The sequence below is a fragment of the Coffea arabica genome, chromosome 8e (genome assembly GCF_036785885.1).
Source record: "Coffea arabica cultivar ET-39 chromosome 8e, Coffea Arabica ET-39 HiFi, whole genome shotgun sequence".
Taxonomy (NCBI): domain Eukaryota; kingdom Viridiplantae; phylum Streptophyta; class Magnoliopsida; order Gentianales; family Rubiaceae; genus Coffea; species Coffea arabica.
The window spans coordinates 2,535,934-2,549,401 of NC_092324.1; the positions used below are offsets into that span (position 1 = coordinate 2,535,934).

The following is a 13,468-nucleotide window of genomic DNA, read 5'->3' on the forward strand; positions in this document are numbered from 1 at the left end:
GGAAAACATAATATCAAATTCAAACCTATTTCGTACAATTCGAAATTAGAATTTTTGATTTCCTTTCCGCTTTCCGTTTTTGCCGATTTCAAAGTTCCGAATTGAACTCAAAATCAGTCATGATTAGGGAATTTCAATTGGTATTTAATTTGACTATGGATTAAACGTCCGTGTTGAAGAAAAGGGGTTAAAAAAAGAAATGATTGCTTCTTATGAATATTCTTTTTGCTGTACTTCCAAATTCCATAAAGATGAAGTTGGTGGCTCCGAATTCCTTTTTCGATCAGTGCATCGCAAGGCTGCATGAGTAAAGCTTGGAAGCAAAATCTTATATGCAAAAATCATTTGCCACTGTGCGGGTGTGTTTGCATGACTTGTAATGGGACGTCGCCACCTATACCGCTAACATGTAGTAGCAGTTTTCCCGTTTAGTTGGATTGGCTGCCATACTGATTGAAGCCAGTCCAGCAACATGATATGATAGACCAATTAGTCCCCCAAACACTAACCGGTACTCATACTCCTTAATCTCCTCTTTTCTTTTTTTGCCTTTTCTTTGTTTGCTCCCTATATAATCAGTCTGATTATCATACATATTCTTAATTTCAATTGCTCTAGCTACAGCGTTCAGGAGCACTATGATACCAGTCACTAAGAGGATTTCAGCGAGAAGAGGCTATCCTGTAGAGCCTGATATCTCAGTGCTCCTCGACTCGGCAGCTAGACATTTCTGTAAGAAATTTGAAACAAAATAGGCTTCACTTTTTTTTTTTGCCCCAGTTAGAAGAACAGACTTCTACTAATGCTGATGTTTATACTATGCTCGCCCAAAGCTGATGTTTCATTCCAAAAGATTTTATTTATTCAACCTCAAGTGAAAACTTGGAGCCAAAAGCATGAGATTCAACCTCAAAAAGTCCAGGAAACGCTAGAGCCACTTCAGAGTTTGCCCTTTCTTTAATCTTCTCCTCTGAATTGGTCCCCCGTTTGCTTTCAATCCTGATAGCCTCTTGTTGCCGGAAAATTCGATAAACCCTTTGAAGCCTGCAACTTCAGACCCTACTATTACAAAAATTACAATGTTAATGACCAACCTACGGGATTTTCAGTTTCATCAATTCTTTTCTCCTCCTCCTGGCTTCTGCAGCAGTGGTTGCATCCTCTGACATTTTCCTGGTGTAAACCACTGGCTCTTGATGCTCTTCCGATGCACCTTTTTCTCTTTGTCCGGCAGAAGATGCAACAACCTCCGCCTTGGTTAAAGTGTCATTTCTCCTTGCAGCAGTACTAAGTCCTACGCGCAAACTAGTTGCCGGCCTGACACACCTCAAGGGTGTCGGCATGAGAACCATCCTATCAGGATAAGTTCCTCCAATGTTACCACCACCGTCTGGAGGGTATCCAAATCCAGCCTGATGGACATCATCAACGGAGATTGAATTAGAAGCTTCTGTTTTGACTTTCAAGGATAAACAGGCTTGGTCATCCTCTCCATGCAGACTGTTTTTCATGGAAGAACTTGCTGTGCACTGATTATTTGAATAAGTTTGATTTCGTCCATCGTTTTGAGGAGGGGACGGCAGGCGAAGAGCATTTGTTAGGGAATGCAGAGGAAAGAAACAAGGGAATGGCAGTACGTATAACAAAGCTCCTGGATTAGCAACCATCGCAGATTCTCTTTGATCAGACAATAATTCCGGCCTTGATGCATGTGTCATGGCAAAAAGCGATGGATTTGCAATATCACATAGAGATCTGCTTCGAAACAGGGTAGCATCTAGAGGTTGAACTGCTGATGGCCAGTGAAGTGGAACAATAGGAGATGCAGTTCTTGAACATGCAGATACAGAACATCCTCCGCAGTTAAAGTTTGATTCTCCTGTGATTTCCTCCGACTTGGGCTTCACCATTTTGGCCATCTGCAAAATAGAAACACAGATCGAAGTTCAAATATTACACTTGCACAGATTAAAAACTCCTCTCAGAAACAAAATGCAGCACCTGTTCCATCAAGTAATCATTTGTGTTTTTTAGTGAATCATACTCCTTCGCCGCCAGCTCCTTTTTCTTCTCATAAAAAATATAACCCAAAATATAAATAAATAGCAAGATATATTAGAGATTCAAGGAATTCTCCATCTAAGTTAAAGCTATACAAAAGGATATGCTGAAATGACCACCCACCTTCTTCAAATTCTCATTCTCCAGTGTCAGATTTGCTGCTTTTCTAGTTAACTCCTCAAACATAGCCTGGAAGAGCAAACGAACAGATGACATTGATCGAATTATAGACTGCAAAAACCAAATTAACTGGAGGAAAATGCAACTTTGACAATGGTGATGATAGATAGAGAGAACAGCACATCACAGGTAATCTGATGTATAAGGTAATCTGATGTATAAAATATTCTGTGACGCCCTCAGAACATATCAAAGTCTTGCAGTACACTGTCCATGCAAAAGACTTGAGTAGGAGAATCAATATAAAACGTTTTTCTGTATAAAAATTAATCGTACCGTTGTTGTTTCATTTACCAGATATCAACTAAATATACAAACGATACGGCTGAGCAGTCAAAGACATCAGAACTCTACGGCGGAATGTAGAGCCATGTTATTGAGCCAACTTACCTAGTAATAATTTTATCATCGAACACTTCACAGCAACTAGATTTTACTTGAACGCAGAACACAAACTATATGCACAGCCTGATATTACGATGGCAAAACTGGTAACAATCACCATAGAAAAATAGGTAAATGGGCTCCAGATTGGTTAAACCCTTCAAAATTTGCCCACTCTTCACAATGTTTTTCTATGATGACCCGATCCAACATTATTGCAACTTCATATTTGATATAATTTACAATCTGAGCACTCAAGCATTGTAATCCTACTAAAACACTAATCCTACATGGGACAATGCTGAAGAATTGCTCGAGTCTAGTATTTCCAAAAATAACTTTGTTTTCAAGCTCTTAACCACATATAAATAAATGACTCTAGAAAGGGCAAATTACACTTTACCTCCTGTGGTTTAGTATTTTTTCACATAATCTCCTATAATTTCAAAAGCTATACATAATCTCCTCATGATTTGGATTAAAATGTCAAAGTGACAGAAATGATTATTCATAACGGAATCACCTAAAATGTCAAAAATACCCTTTATGTAAAGTTGAAAATTATTTATTAACCAAAGGGGTTATATATATATATATATTTTTTGAGAACTATAAGAGGGTTATATGGTAAAGTATCAAACAATAAGGGGGTTACATGGTAAAATATAAAAATTATACGGTGTTAGTGTGTCATGCATTTATAAGTGTAATTTCGATACTTTAAAAAGTTCCGTTACGAATGACTATTTCTATCACTTTAACACTTTAATCCAAACCATGAGAGGGTTATGTATAGTTTTTAAAATCATAGGGAGGTTATGTAAAAAAACACTAAACCAGAGGAGGGTAAAGTTTAATTTGCCCTTCTAGAAAAGTATTTGCTTTTGTTTAAAAATGACAATAGCAGCAAATAAGCTCCTCACTGCTTAACCCTAACAAGCGTATAAATATAGCATATCCGTAAGTGCTACATCTTGAATTTCTATGGATTGAAAGCTTCTATAATTTATTCAAACTCATCGCAGAAATGCCTCTAAGCCAGATGTACAAAAATGTAGTAACATTTGTAATGATCTCAAGCAGAAAAGTTAACCACTGCATTTACCTGCCTACGCCGAATTGTCTGCCTCGCTGATTCTCTATTTGCCAATACACGACGAAGCCTTCGTGTTTCCTTTTCAATCTGCATTTAAGCCCAATTAAAAAGGAGTAATATCATCCATTTCTTTTGAGTTCGAGGAAGAGGGGAGAAGGAAGAAGAAAATAAACGATCTTTAACGCTAGGTACCTCAGTTAAAGATTGCCTTGACTTGCTACAACCAACAGAAAAATAACTGGTGGAACACGACAAGCCTCCTGCTTTAAATTCATCATTTTTCTCATCTTTTACTGTTCTAGTGATCACATTTGATACCCTTTCGGAAGGCTCCTTGATGACAATTGCCTGACCCTGCTATAAAACAAAAGACGCTCAATTGTGCACCATTTGGAGCTCTAAAGATAAAGAACAAACATAGTAAAGAGAGATATTTCTACGAATCTACAGTCAACTCGAATAATAAGAAACCATCTGCTCCAATGAATAGTGATTATAGCCCCTCTGAATATAAGAAAATTTCCCTTTCCACCATAAAAATGGAAATTGGAAAACCATGAAGACAAGCGCAGATAATGCAAGGAAAAGAAAGAAGGATGGGGGGATGGCATTCCGCTTCAAGGCACCTTTGTAATCAATAACCTTGTAGTTAATGATTTGTATAAGGTGCAAACTAGCGACGATATTTAAGAGAGAATCTACGGGTAATGAGCAGCTTAATCCCGTATGTCATCCCCCTAATGAATGGCAAAGTCGTTTTAAGATCCACCCTAGACCATCTACGTAGTAGGACTTAGTCTAATAGTAATAGGATCTTTGTGTTGTACAAGCATGGAGAGTTATTTCTTAACTTAGGTGTATGTGTCTCAAGTGCAGTAAAACTACACAACTTCCATTGGTTGATTTTTAAGTACTTGACGTTGCTACTTCTACTTCAAATAATGAACGGAAATTATCAATACAATTAGAGCAATTCAAGCGAAATCAAATACAGTTTAAAAGTAAAAATTTATGATTTACTTGAAAGCTTCAAGCACATAAAACGATTCTTCAATGCGGACAAATTAGGCCCCGTTTGGCAAGTAAGTTTTTTGGATGTTTGTTTAAAATTTACTGTAGTTTACTGTAGAAATTTTTTTAAAATATTTTTGAAGTGTGTTTTTTTTTAAAAAATTTTTTGAAGCGTGTAGTTTAAAAATTTTGAAAAGTTTTTTGAAATTACTATAGTTAAAGTTTTTAAAAAACTTATAGCAGACAAATTTGGCAAAAAACTTATCTGCCAAACAAGGCTTTAGTTTTGCATTCATGAATCATTAGACATGTATCGATTGAAAGAATCAAAATCATATAAACCATTAAATATCTCATCAAGAATAGAATAAAGTTATCGTCCAAATATTAATTCCTAATCAAAATTTATTCTTCAGTGCAGGCAAATTAGTTTTGCATTCATGGATCATTAGACATATTGATTCGAAGAGTCAAAATCATGTAACCAGTTAAATATCACGTCAAGAATAGAATAACGTTATCGTCCAAACATTAATTCCTAATCAAAATTTATTGCAATTAGGAGGTTTATTGGTACGCATGATCATGAATGGCAGCTGGACATATTTATTGTTATTTGTCTTCTTAAATACTACCAAGTAGCTAGCTTTCCCACCCGAATTACCGGTAGGAATAGCAACAGGGTGGGGCGAGGGCCACTAGTCCAACCCCCGCTCCCCCCACCCCGCCCTACTTCTCCCATGGGAGCACCATCTCCTCCGCCCACTGTTATTGTGTTTTTTTGGAAGAAAAAAAGTATTATTATATTAACTGTAATTAGAAATTAGTATAAATTTATTAATAAATTCAGTATAACTAATTAATAATTTCTAGGGTTAATAACAAAAAAGCTCCCTGTGGTATACTTAATACACAAAAAAGATACTCGTGGTTTCAAAACATACAAAATGACACCTCATATTTTAAACTAAATTGTAAACTAACAGAATTCATTAAACTTAACGGAATCCGATAAACTTAATGGAAAACTTAACGGAATTCGTTAAATTTAACGGTAAATTTAATGGAATCCGGTAAGTTTAACGGCCAAAATCGTCATTTTCGTTAAGTTTAACGAATTCTGTTAATTTACAATTTAGTTCAAAATATGAGGTATCGTTTTTTATGTTTTAAAACTACGGGGGGCTTTTCTGTATATTACGTATACCACAGGAAACTTTTTTGTTCTTAACCCTAATTTCTATTAATAGACATGCATAATTATTAATATAATTAATTATATTTTATATACTAATATATATTATATAATACTTATAATTAATAGTATTATTATTATAAGTTTATAATTAATCAAATCAAACAATATATAATATACATATTTAATTTTTTTCAACGGATAACGGGCGGAGATAGGGCTATACTTCCCCGCCCACCGCCCCATTTTTTAATGCCGCCGGCCCGCCCCTCCCCCGCCCCATCAGCTTCCCGGCGGCAGGTGCCCATCCCTAATTATCAGCTATAAAAAAATGCGCATTGCACCTTAAGTACTAATAGTAACAGTATACGTAGTAAACAGTCGAGTAAGTAAAACTTCATGCTACTGTTAGCCGTCTAGCATTACAAACTGGTAGTAACCGTAACAGACTAGTAGTAGTGAACAAAAGCATCCAGCCCAGACAGAGTAGCATCCAGATGAACCAAACTAAATATAAGAATAGAACCTGAGGAGTTAGATCACAGGTAGAGGGCGGCTGTGATGGTATTTGTGGTGGGAATGAGGAAGACCCGTAGTTGATCACTGGTGGGGATTCCGGTTGTTGGTGGGGCATGGCGGAATAGGCTAAACCCGCCAAAGCTTCCGCGGCCTCCAACTCTAAGGTGATCATTTTCTCCTCCGAATCCCCAGCAGTTGTTTTACACGCCTCCTCCTCGCCGCACTCCATATCCATAGCTACTAGTAGCAGTAGTAGTAGAAGAAGATGATAGTGGTAGTAGTAGGAGGCCAGAAGCATCCGAGGTTATTATACTGGTAGTCGTAAAAGAAAAAGAGTTGAATGGAAGGGGAAAAGCCATACAAACCCAACCCAGCAAGGAAGGTGAGGCGGCAAAGTTGTACAAATACTACGAAGCAAGCATGCTCTGATTTGTGTCGTTCCCGATCAGCAACGAAGGAAGTGACATGTGTCGTTCCGGAACGTAGCCGCACTACTTTCCAAGTCCCAGGCTCCGATTTGTGCTTCTGCCACGCGTCACCCATTGCCCACGTCGGCTGTTTCACTTGCGGAGGGTGCTCGCACGTGCCCCCAGCCAGCCATTGCTGATTAGGTTCGTTTTTTTTTTTTGCCCTTTTTGTGTGTGTGTTGGGGGCTGGGGCCTGGGGGTAGAGGTGGGCGGGGATGAGTATTCAGCATAAACAGCGGGTTTGTTTGGACAGCAGATTATTTGGTCAAATATATTTGTTGATATTATCATTACAATTTTCAATACAATTTTTTATCTTTTTAATTATTTTTTTATCTCACATACATCACATCATAAAAAATGCTACAGTAATTATTCCAAATAATATTTCAAATAATACCCTATCCAAACAAACCCAGTCTCTCTTCAACATAAATAGTATAAGCATGGTTCGCCACTGCAGTTGCGTCACGTTCTCAATTGTTCTACATCCGTCACGACATAATAGTTGAATTTCGAATGATACGCATAATTCAAAAAATGTGAAAAAATTATTAAAAATAAAAAAAGTTATAAAAAAAGTATAATTTAAAAAAATATATAAATCGACTCCGAATTGATTTGAATATATCGATCAATATCATATATCACTTATCTGAATTGACTAATATCGATCAAGTCAGAGCCGAGTATAAGAGCCAAAGACCTCTTTAGCTGAGTTTCGTCTTTGTCGTCACCACGTGTGCTGCATGTGTGTCCTAAATAAGTGGCACGATGGCGTTTTGTGTTTTGGCTGCTGAATGTGTTTTTGGTCAATTGATGCACGCCGTTTAGCTTCGTAGCTGACAAGAAAACATTGGAAAATAATAATAATAATAATAATAATAAACCGCTGCACTTACTTTCTTCTCCGCTGTTGTCGTACCTTCTTTTATGCTGGATGGAGCTTACTAGGTGGGAGACTGGCTGTTTTTGTATTACTTTTCAGCCTTGAAGCTGGAGAATTAATGAGGGTTACATTTGATTTCTTAGCTTTAGTTTTAAAGGCAAAAAAAAATGTTAAACGTGTTTAAGGAACATTATTGCATATGCATGCACCAAGTTGTTGTGATATTTGGCCAAAATTATTGTGATTTTCACTTCAAAATAAGATTAGCCATACAAATATTTTTGGATATTCAAAAATGGCAGATACGTACGAGACTTTAAATTGGACAGATCAAGAAGTTATTCAGGTTTTGTACTAAGATTCTAATTAGTAGTACTTCTTTGATTGGCAACTGGACATTCCTTAAAACATGAAAAACCAATTTTCTACTCCTATTTTTACTAGCAGTAACTACTACCATGCGTTACTCAGATTATACTGATCGATTATCTAGGCCATTCATGAACTTCATACCTTCCAGATTTTCTTACCAAATTATGTACCAAGAGTTTTCTCAATTCACTTCTGACATGTGTAATTAGCTTAGCTTTTCCTTCTTCTGTGATGTTTCTGTTCAGTAGCTTTACAGCGAGTGATGGAGATCAAAAAGCATGAATACAGGGCTCATGTTTTGGCTATTCCTGCCCAATGGTCCGGCCACATTAATCCTGTTCTTCAGCTATGCAAGTCTTTGGTACGTAGGGGGGCTGAAAACCACACTTACCATTAGCAAATTCATCTCCAAATTAAAACAATGGATATAAAGTCAGAAGAAGTCCAGAATGATTTGATAACGGACGGCAATGATGATGGTGGCTTCTTCACAAAAGACAATGTCCCAACCTCCATGGCTCGCTTCGAAGATGTTGGCTCAAAATCAATTCTTGAACTCATCCAGAAGTATACATGAAGCTTTAGGGGAGCCAACTGACTACATCATCTACGACACATTGCTGCCTTTTGTGCTTGAATTATCTAAGGAACTTAAAATACCTGCAGCGGCTTTCTTAACTCAACATTGTGGTATTAACTTCATAATGCACCAGTACCATGGCTCGCTCCTCCTCACCCCCAACGCCTCCGGATTTCAGTAGAAGCTCAGCTACGCTCATGTTTTGTCTTGTTCTTCTGGAGTGCAGTTGGAGTATAAAAGGTGCGGTTCTTTTGGCTTTTGGAAGATATAGCTCTCCTAGCGCTGAAGCACCCACCACCGCCCGTCCCATTTCATAATATCCTTCTGCTGTGGTTGTTGATCACACAAGCTGTGCTGTCTCAGAGACTAAGAGAGATCAAACACTGATTGCCTCCAATGTAATTATTCAATCTGAAGTTATTCTGGGGAAAGAAAAGATTGACGTCAGTTATATATGAGTCCCCTTCTTAAGTGGTGTTTGAGTTCTAACATCTGCATATTCGATGATGTCATGGCTATTGTGGCTTAATAGGTTTGATTTCATTACCTTCACATTGGACCTTATGCATTTCATCATTGGGAACTTAACTTCTCACAGTTACTTTGTTCAAGTAATTGAATGTTCTCTTGAATATGTGCAACAGGCACCTATAATTTTCAAAGGGATTGGTCACTCGCTGAACCCAAAAAATGATTTGGTAATCTAGGCTGCAATTGTCTTGGATTGGAGCCTTCTATTATAACAAAATCATGTAGAATGAAAACATATAGATCTCGCCTGAACAAAAAAATTTTTTTTTTTGTGCTCTCAACATCGTTCATCACTAATCAAAATAAATACCAAATGAAGATTTGTACATAGCTAGCTGTCATTCTAATGCTTAATTTATTTTTTTAGCATTAGAACTTTATTACTTGCTCCTACCATTTATACCACCATTACTTCAATAGATATAAAGCCATACTACAGGTTTAAATAATTTACGCCTAACTGGGCATGATGATATTTTTCTGCCGAGCACCGCGCGGTTTATGCCTCCTAGTAGTCTTATGGGATTTGCTAAGGCGGGACTTTATCAGGCACCTATGTGGCTTCTTTTATTTGCTGACACATTTCTAATAAAAACTGTGGGGAAAAAAAAAGGAAAGGAAAATGCTGGAACGTATGAGAATCAACAGTACCATGGCATTCCAGCTGTAGAACCTTTTTTTCGTCATTTTAACGGGATCACCACAGGGCAACGATAGCACAAGGTCATCTCCTGCGCGGACCGTCATGCACCATGTGCTAAGTTTCCTGCTGAACGATGGCAATGTCTAGTGATTGGTTCGATTCTACCAGCAGTGTCCTATTGTTAAATACAATTAAGGGTCGGAACAATGATCAAAACTTGTTCTTGGCTTGTGTCTATTGTTGCATTTTAGTTTTTGCTGTACTTGGAGGCAAGCAAAGGCAGAAGTAAGGTTTGCTGGAATTGAAGATGTTGCATTAGTTTTGAACACTGTATCTTAAAGTTGTAATGCTATACTTTTAAAATGAAGTAATTCCTGAGTTTTTGTCGAGGTAATGATAAGTTTTGGATTTGGATTGCTCAGTATTTGTAATAGTTTTGAATTCCAAGCTTAGTTAAGTGAATTTTTGGTGTCAAATGCAATGTTATTTCGTTATTGTTGGCTGAATTGGAAGAATTCCATAACTAATGACCAATACAAAAATTGAACAAAATATTGCTCGAGTATGAACATTACGAACGCTTTCAAATGGAACAATGTGATATATAGTCACCAACTAACATAATTTCATTCATATGGAATCAGTTGTTCCAAACTACATAATGTTTTGAAGATGACAAATAACCCTTGCAATCCAAGTCCTACCACTACAAAATATGGAATTTGGACAAGAGACAAAATGAAGCTAATCCTAATCACATATTCCAGCCATTTGTGAATACCAAACAGGACCAAAGACAAATTTCCATCTGCGTAACAAAAGAGTAAAAACGTCTTCAGTAGCAACTACTTCAACCTACTTCAAATCTATTCATCTTCACAAAAGTTCCCAAAATACCCCTTTTTGGTTGCTCAATTAAGAGCTTGATCGAATTTATGTAGTGACGCTATTGCTGAGATCCTTAATTGGAACAGCAATATAAGTTTAGGGATCAAATTGACTAAAAATAATAGTAAGGGATGAAATCGATGGGAAAAAAAGGTCAGGGACTAAATTGGTCATTTTCCCTTTTTTTTAAAAAAAAATTTACTGTTCCACGGTCTATATTTTATAGTTGAATACTTAAATATATTATTATCTTAACTGCTTTTAGCTGATTATGTGATTCTTAGCATAATGTGTTAATTCTTAATATGTTAGTGCTATATACACTCTTATTGATAGATAGAAATACAAATTTATACTTCGGGAGATAAAGCCTCCTCATTGTACAGATGCCCGAGTATCTAATGACTCTTGGTGTAAACACTTTTTTGTCATCTTTTGAATTTTTAATTTTAACCTTAAGAAAATTAATTTTTACCCTGATCACTTAATCACATTTTGCCAATATAACTACTCATAACCACCATAAATAGTAGTGTAACTACCAAATTACTATAACCATAAAAACCAAATCTCTTTCATGAAAATTTTATATAAATTTCTTGTATGTAATAAACAAAATTTATACAAAATTAATTCATTTTAATTGTTATCTAATTGCACACACATCGGGTGTGCCTTTGACACTGATAAAATAGAGAAACAAGGTAACCAAAAAGAGCTTTATAAGGGGAGACTAAACTAATTCATATTCATGATGTTAGAGCATGTTAATTCTACATGAAATTGAAGTGAATATGGTTATTGAGAGTTGGGTGGCTCAAGTTACAAGTAAAAGATTTACTCTATCCAAATAATCCATGGAAAAGATAGTTCACGAGTGTAGAATTAGACAATAAATCACTATGTCATAGATTTTAAGTGTGCAAAAAAAATAAATATTATATGCTTCCAATTTCATGAGCCAGACCTTCCATTACACAAATAAATGCTCAATGTTAACCCTTAGGTTATGAAGAAAATGCTGATTTCGAATCACTTTCTCGAAGGTGCATAAACAAGAAGCATGGATGCAATTTTAGAAGACCTTGACGTACAAATAGCATGGATGATTGTTAGCTCCTGCGGAGAAGACATCACTCCAACCATGTCCTTGAGTTAAATCCCAAGTTAATGAACTATGCCCTTTAGTCTTAGGCCCCGTTTGGATTGCGATTTTCCTCAGAAACATTGCTACATTTTTTGTGAACATATTTCCCTATCACTTTTTTATCTTACATATATCAAATCGTTACAGTAATTTTTCCACAAAAAATCCAGAAAAATGCAATCCAAACGGGGCCTTAATGCTTGTTGCTTGTTTGAACCTACCCCTTAGAATTGGTGTTCTTTAAAGGAAATCCAATTTGTTTTCAGACTCAAATCTCATGCTAAAGAAGCTATGTGCAGACAAGTTTATGTACGACAAAGATACAAGTAGAAAATGTCACGTCTAAAGAAGTATCCTGTTGGCCCTTAGGGTTGGTATATTTCAATAATTAAAGTAGGTACATTACCTCCCAAAAATTACTATAGAATGTGTTAGTAATGGATTTCAAGGTAGGCATTTCTATAGGTTTCAAAATTGAAGAATGATGTGACATCTTTTGCTGTGGATTGGAGGTTCAACGAAGAAAGTTGAAGATCCTTGATTGACGCGATAGAAAAATCAGAAGATTGTGCGAATTACAAAAGTGAACTTTAACTCTCTATTTGTATTTTCCCTCAAAAAAAAAAAAAACTCTATTTGTATTTCTTTCTTTTTTCTAATTTTTTTGTGAATAACTCTATTTATAATTTGTTTTGTTTATCCTCTCATCCCTCCTCACACTTTTCCTAACCTCAATTGTCAGGAATAAGATTCGAACCTGAATCTGATAATAAAAAAAATACTCTAGAAACCTTTTCCTAACCACAGAAATCTATAATTTACCCAATATTCCTCACCCTAAATAAGTTGCTATTATTTTTTTTTTCCTGAGGGAGAATTTCAATTATTTATCTTCTCTTCTAACAAAACATCTAAAACTACATTCTTGATGGACCTATTGTACTTTGACTTCTATAATTTGCTGAATTTTCTCGCAGATAGATATCTAATGGACACTAATGGAAATGAATTTTAAGTGTTAATTGTTTTATTAAGAGCAGTCTTTAGTATTAATTTTAAAACAAAACATATTGAGGAGTAATAAATATGACTCCATTGGATGTACTATTTGGTGCCCTTAGATTGGAGGTTAATTTCTTTCTTAAATACCTATACCGAAAGACACCTTTTTAGATATTGGTGCAAAATTTCCAATTTCCCATTTTCATTAGACTTTAGTAGAGAAACAAAACAAAACAAAGAAGTTCTTTTTTTTTTTTTTTTAAAAAAAAGAAAACTTATTCGGGAGCAACACAAAAAAGTCCATTGAAACATTTATGACCCAACGATAGTCCAACCTTAACAACTCTGCATCAGCCAGCCCAGAACTGAAGACACCTGCACTACGTGTATATATATATATATATATATTGACCTGTATCTATATACTCACACACTAAAACACACACGAACACACACACACACATATAAAACGGACGAAAAAAAAAGAATATATAAAACCCTAA

The 13,468-nt window shown here is 36.0% G+C and overlaps 1 protein-coding gene across 5 annotated transcripts; it reads right to left on the minus strand.

Annotated features, from left to right (window-relative positions):
* Positions 1-839: 839 nt before the first annotated feature.
* Positions 840-6,938, minus strand: LOC140012953 (uncharacterized). 5 transcript variants are annotated; one of them, XM_072061655.1, is made up of 6 exons: positions 6,454-6,938; positions 3,914-4,078; positions 3,731-3,808; positions 2,185-2,250; positions 2,002-2,061; positions 840-1,919 (listed from the first exon to the last, which is right to left on the minus strand). In XM_072061655.1, exons 1-6 carry the CDS (start codon positions 6,742-6,744, stop codon positions 1,095-1,097), a joined length of 1,485 nt encoding a protein of 494 aa, XP_071917756.1. In that variant the 5' UTR covers positions 6,745-6,938; the 3' UTR covers positions 840-1,094. The 5 variants fall into 5 exon arrangements, with proteins under 5 accessions (XP_071917756.1, XP_071917755.1, XP_071917757.1 ...); XM_072061654.1 differs by having other exon boundaries at positions 2,002-2,067; positions 6,454-6,927; XM_072061656.1 differs by having other exon boundaries at positions 2,002-2,067; positions 3,914-4,075; positions 6,454-6,923.
* Between the last annotated feature and the right edge of the window lie 6,530 nt (positions 6,939-13,468).